The 6304-nt window shown below is 43.1% G+C and overlaps 1 protein-coding gene across 3 annotated transcripts in view; it reads right to left on the bottom strand.

The window, feature by feature from the left end:
- Positions 1 to 255: 255 nt before the first annotated feature.
- Positions 256 to 6304, bottom strand: part of chd1l (chromodomain helicase DNA binding protein 1-like) — a 28907-nt gene continuing 22858 nt past the window's right edge. For 2 of the 3 annotated variants that reach the window (XM_038275823.1, XM_038275824.1), the window contains exon 22: positions 1153 to 1419. In XM_038275823.1, the coding sequence (XP_038131751.1) occupies positions 1300 to 1419 (120 nt within the window). In that variant the 3' untranslated portion in view covers positions 1153 to 1299. Of the gene's footprint in view, positions 1420 to 6304 lie in introns of all 3 variants that reach the window. The other variant, XM_038275822.1, reaches the window with a different exon arrangement.

Here is a 6304-nt window from a genome sequence, read left to right as displayed (position 1 = left end):
ACTATGTATGCACTGACTATAAATTATATATATATATATATATATATATATGAGTGGCTATAAAATAAAAAAAAAATATGAAAACTGTATACAGATTATACAGGAATACATCAAAACAAAGATATACTGTGTGAACTCTTGTGTTGCCCTGGGTACGATTGTTGTTCTTAACATATTTTAAGTCCATTAAATAATCCAGCTGACAGAAAATCAAACCATGAATCTCTTGCTCCTGTGTTTGTTGAATTTCCTCTATTTCGAATGTTCAGTCTGTTTCTGGATTGGCAGATTGTATCTTTTTTTTTTTTTTCCACCGGCCTGTTTTTAGATTTCAGCTAAAGGGAGGAAACTTTAACAGATGGCATTTTGTTTAAAGCAATCAAATAAAAGGTTGGAAGAATTCAGATTTTATTTTAAACGAGCAATACTATATTTAAAAAATGGAAAAAGATTATTACCTTTTGAAATTGATTTGATCACCACAGACATTTTAAAAATAAATCACAGTCTAGTCTTTGACTAAAATATGAAAAGGCTTCAATGCACAGGCCCACACCATGATCCCCACTATGCCGTACATACAAGTGAGTCTGCAGAAAAATATTTCTTGGCAACTGACAAACCCAACCTCACCCATTGCACAGAGAGAGGGACAATGACACTTTAGATTTTGGTAAGATCTTTCATTTGTTCTTTGATTTTTTCTTTACATTTGTTCTATTGGAAAGCACATACTTTTGTTTTATTTTTTAAATCACTGGTTTCCTTTTTTTTCCCAGACAAAAAAAGGAAACCAGTGATCTGAGCACCAAATACTGGATAACTTGGTGCCGTTTCTGATACACCTGTAGCTGTGAATTCAATGCATTTCTGACAATATAGAATGCATCTGCACATTCAGGCACACCAAGAACATGTTCATAAATGAAGATTGTCCAAGTATGTTTGTGCTGGGAAGACCTCATCAGATACAAATTACAGGAAGGAGAAATGAATGCATCATCCCTGCATGTCTCCACTGACATGCACAGCAGCCACATATTGAATTTTGAGGTTTGTGCCGTTAGAAACATTCACCTTTCCCTCATTGAATTAATTTAATTTATAATGCAGCAGCAGAATTTGTTTTTAATTGCTTCTCATATATATATATATATATATATATATATATATATATATATATATATATATATAAAAATAAATCATAACAGTTTTTAATCTACTGGCTTGTAGTTTTCATCACCCAACATTCTTGTTAGTTTAAAAAAATGTGTTACAATAACAACAGTGCGAGTCTTCTTAGAACTGATGTTGAAAGTGCAGAGTGTTGACTTTTTGTTGTTTGGAGAAGCAGGACTCCAGCCAGGTCATCTTCACGGGAACAGCTTGCTGGTACTGACGGAGAAGCTCCTGAAGCTCCTGGTTCACACAGGTAAGAAGGAAAATTTAGTCTTCTAAAAGTTTCATACATGCTGATCTTTAATTTCCCCCTTAAAACCCCAAACATGATTGTATTTCAATTGTTTAATCAACAGAAAAATAGAGAAAAACGTGTTTCAGTATGTCTCTACCAGCTTTATAAAAACATAGAACTGTTTGCCCACTTTATGAGAGGAACCCATCTGTTCCCATCTATGACTGCTCCATACCCCCAGTCTATACTGGAAGTCTAAACTGGATTATTTTCAGAGATTTCTCCTTTCCCAAATGTATTGCTCAATGGGAGCCAATACGAATATGAAAAATAATTCAATGATCATCCAACATACGTTGTTTAATCTCATATATGAATGCTATTTCATAAACATATTGTCCTTAAGAGTCTGATACTCAACCCTTATAGTATACGGTGGTCATGAATATGGAGTAAAACCAGGTTAGCATTAAAGGAATAGTACACCCAAAACATGATTAGCCTTCATTTTCTACTCACCCCCATGCTGAACAACACTCTGGAGTACTTTTTTGATATCTCAAATGCATCTGGAGATCTGGGAGGCGTCTTGCTGTCTGCTGACATTCAAATAATGGAGGTCTATGGCGCCCGAGGCAGAAAGGTCCATAAAAGTCCACAAAAAACGTGTCAATATTCCTCCATACTGCTCGTCCAATGTATTCCAAGTGTCCTGAGTGGGTAGCATCCAGAATTTACTCGAAACAAAGTCATTTAGAATGTTTTTAGAGCATAAACAGTAGTGTATAGGATATCCTAAAAGCGCGTTCACGAGTCTACGGAAACTGCGGCAGACCAAACCAGACGAAAGTGCGCATTCAGCTCGGCAAAGAACTCATGCTCTTCCTCAACACTGAAGTCCTCAGACATTTTTCTTTCGTTGTTTCTTTCTTTGCACAGGTAAACAGCACATTTCTTCTTCTACGCTTGCATTATTGGCAGAGCAGACGCTGAATGCGCACTTTCATCTGGTTTGGTCTGCCGGCTTCCGTAGAATCGTGAACGCGCTTTCAGGAAATCCTATACACTACTGTTTATGCTCTAAAAACATTCTAAATTACTTCGTTTCGAGTAAATTATGGATGCTACCCACTCAGGACACTTGGAATACATTGGACGAGCAGTATGGAGGAATATTGACACGTTTTTTGTGGACTTTTATGGACCTTTCTGTCTCGGGCACCATAGACCTCCATTATTTGAATGTCAGCAGACAGCAAGAAGCCTCCCAGATCTCCAGATGCATTTGAGATATCAAAAAAGTACTCCAGAGTGTTGTTCAGCATGGGGGTGAGTAGAAAATGAAGGCTAATCATGTTTTGGGTGTACTATTCCTTTAAGCTGCCTAGCATATTCAGAGTATGTTGTTTTTCTGTGTATCTCAGGACATTTAGAAGAAGAAGAAGAATCAACTTTTGTCATTACACTGTCACAAGTACAAAGCAACGAAATTCAATCTCTGCATTAAAACCATCCCTTTGGTTAACATTTAGTGGAAAAGGATACAAAGCATCTTTACAATCAGATGCTAATGATCAATTATATCAAATAAGACATTTTATTGTACAGTATATATATATATATATATATATATATATATATATATATATATATATATATATATATATACATATATACATACACAGTCCTGCTCACCATTATTGGCGCCCCTTTATGTTTTGCATAGCTGAGTGAATATCTTCAGAAATAAATGGAAATTTTCAAAAGTTTTATCAGCAAGATATTTCAATTTAAGGTCCAAAATAATTTAAGAAAGACAGTTACCATTTCAACACAAATATTTTAATTCTAAAAGCCAAAACAGAAAACCTGCATGTGCCCTAATATTGATACCCCTCCCTAATATTTGGTTGGCAGCAATGACAGCCTCCAAACATTTCTTATATTTATCTATAAGCTTCTTGCACTTCTTGGGTGGAATTTTCTCCCACTCTTCTTTTGCAATCTGCTCGACCCCTTGTACATTTGCAGGGTTCCTTTCTCCAATGGAAGATTTTAGCTCTACCCAAAGATTTTCAATTGGATTGAGATCAGGACTCATTGCTGACCATTTTAAAACAGTCTATTTTTTCCCTTTCAACCATGCCTGCATGCTTTTGGAGGTGTGCTTTGGGTCATTATCTTGCCTCAAACCAAGCTTTCTTACACTGGGCAAGACGTTTCACTGTAAAATTTCTTGATAATCTTCTGATTTCATGATGCCTGTGATACGGTCAAGGCCTCCAGTACCAGATGCCGCGAAGCAGCTCCACAGCATTATGCATCCTCCACCATGCTTGAATGTTGGTATGGTGTTCTTTTCTTTAGAGGGTTCATTGCGCCGTCTGTAAACATACTGTTGGTGTGAATTACCAAAAAGCTCCACTTTTGTTTCATCTGTCCATAAAATGTTGTCCCAGAAGGCTTGAGGTTTGTCCAGGTTCTCTTTTGCGAAGACCAATCATTCTTTTTTACGTCTATTCTTTAGGAAATATTCCATCATATGTACTTAAACTTCAGGGGTGCCAATAATGGTGAGCAGGACTGTATATATATATATATATATATATATATATATATATAGTCAGGATTTTGCTTCGATGAACACAGAGTGCACACCACACACAGAGCCAGTCTTGAAGTGTTATTGAAAGTAATGAGTTGTGGATGAAGGTAACCAGAGGCTGTACGGGACTAGAAGTGGAGGTGTAGACATGAGCATCAGCTGCAATAATCCACAGGGAACTGTGAGAGCTCCTAGAGAGACAGAGGCTGCAGTAATCCGCAGGACAACAGAGGGAGTTCTTGGTGAAGCAGAGTCTGTAATAAATCCACAGGACCCCAGAGGGTATCGCTGAGCTGCTGTAAAACCCAGGTGCAGACGAGAGAGTTCACAGGGCAGAAGGCAAAGGTCCAGCGGAGCAGCAACAGAGTTCAACAAAAAAAACTACCCAGCCAGGGCAAACTAAAGAAGATAAGGAACACTGGAGATCCTGAGAAATTAAAAACGCAGAGAATCCCAGGAGACTAGAGAACGCTGGAGGGCTTAAGAGCGCCGGGAAGGCTCAGGAACTAAAGGGCGCTGGGAGGGCTCAGGAACTAAAGTGCGCTGGGAGGGCTCAGGAACTAAAGTGCGCCGGGAGGGCTCAGGAACTACAGAGCGCCGGGAGGGCTCAGGAACTACAGAGCGCCGGGAGGGCTCAGGAACTACAGAGCGCCGGGAGGGCTCAGGAACTAAAGTGCGCTGGGAGGGCTCAGGAACTAAAGTGCGCCGGGAGGGCTCAGGAACTACAGAGCGCCGGGAGGGCTCAGGAACTACAGAGCGCCGGGAGGGCTCAGGAACTAAAGGGTGCCGGGAGGGCTCAGGAACTAAAGGGCGCCGGGAGGGCTCAGGAACTAAAGGGCACCGGGAGGGCTCAGGAACTACAGAGCGCTGGGAGGGCTCAGGAACTAAAGGGCGCCGGGAGGGCTCAGGAACTAAAGAGCGCTGGGAGGGCTCAGGAACTAAAGAGCGCTGGGAGGGCTCAGGAACTAAAGTGCGCCGGGAGGGCTCAGGAACTAAAGAGCGCTGGGAGGGCTCAGGAACTAAAGTGCGCCGGGAGGGCTCAGGAACTAAAGGGCGCCGGGAGGGCTCAGGAACTACAGAGCGCTGGGAGGGCTCAGGAACTGAAGAGCGCCGGGAGGGCTCAGGAACTAAAGGGCGCCGGGAGGGCTCAGGAACTACAGAGCGCCGGGAGGGCTCAGGAACTACAGAGCGCCGGGAGGGCTCAGGAACTACAGAGCGCCGGGAGGGCTCAGGAACTACAGAGCGCCGGGAGGGCTCAGGAACTACAGAGCGCCGGGAGGGCTCAGGAACTACAGAGCGCCGGGAGGGCTCAGGAACTGAAGAGCGCCGGGAGGGCTCAGGAACTACAGAGCGCCGGGAGGGCTCAGGAACTAAAGGGCGCTGGGAGGGCTCAGGAAGTACAGAGCGCCGGGAGGGCTCAGGAACTAAAAGGCGCCGGGAGGGCTCAGGAACTAAAGTGTGCCAGAAGGGCTCAGGAACTAAAGAGTGCCAGAAGGGCTCAGGAACTAAAGAGTGCCAGAAGGGCTCAGGAACTAAAGAGTGCCAGAAGGGCTCAGGAACTAAAGAGCGTGGGGAGGGCCTAGGAATCTTGAGTCTGCAGGGCCCTTGTGAGCACAGAACCCTTTGAGAGCGTAGGAACTTTGTGAGCAAAGGGACCTTGTGTGAGCGCAGGGACCTTTGAAAGTGCTGGAACCTTTGAGCAGTTAAGAACCTTGAGAGAGAGAAGGAACCTTGTGAGCGTGCAGGAACTTTGTGAGTGCGCAGGAACCTTGTGAGCGCGCTATCCCTGTGAGCGAGCAGGACCCTTGTGAGCACGGAAAATCTTTGAGTGCTGGAAGAGCACAGGAACCTTGTGAGTGCAGGTCCCTTTGAAACTGCAGTAACCCTTGAGAGGGCAGGGCAGTGACAGCTGCAAGAGTGGCAGCGGCTTGGCCAGATGGAGTCAGAGGAGGACGGCCAAGGCGTGGCAGACAGCGGAGCAGCAGAGCTCGATGAAAGCATCGCAGACGACTAGGGGTGTGCAAAATAATCGTCATGATGATGCATCGTGATTCTAATTTTTGTGATCTACTGCATCGATTCTTGATGCCAAGTATCGATTATTAATAAAAAAAAAATTCATAAATAAAATTGCATGAATGGTTGGCGAACATCAGCCAAAAAAAAGTGTAATACAACTTCCAGTCCAGTAGATGTCGCTGTGGATGTGTTGACGCACGCTGCCTTGTGTCACAAGCATTTCCGGCCTCGGGGTACTGCGCCGAGTCAATTAAAAAAAAAAACAT

Source organism: Cyprinodon tularosa, unplaced genomic scaffold (assembly GCF_016077235.1).
Source record: "Cyprinodon tularosa strain WSP-4 unplaced genomic scaffold, ASM1607723v1 ctg98, whole genome shotgun sequence".
NCBI lineage: Eukaryota > Metazoa > Chordata > Actinopteri > Cyprinodontiformes > Cyprinodontidae > Cyprinodon > Cyprinodon tularosa.
This window is presented reverse-complemented; position numbering and strand designations above follow the sequence as displayed.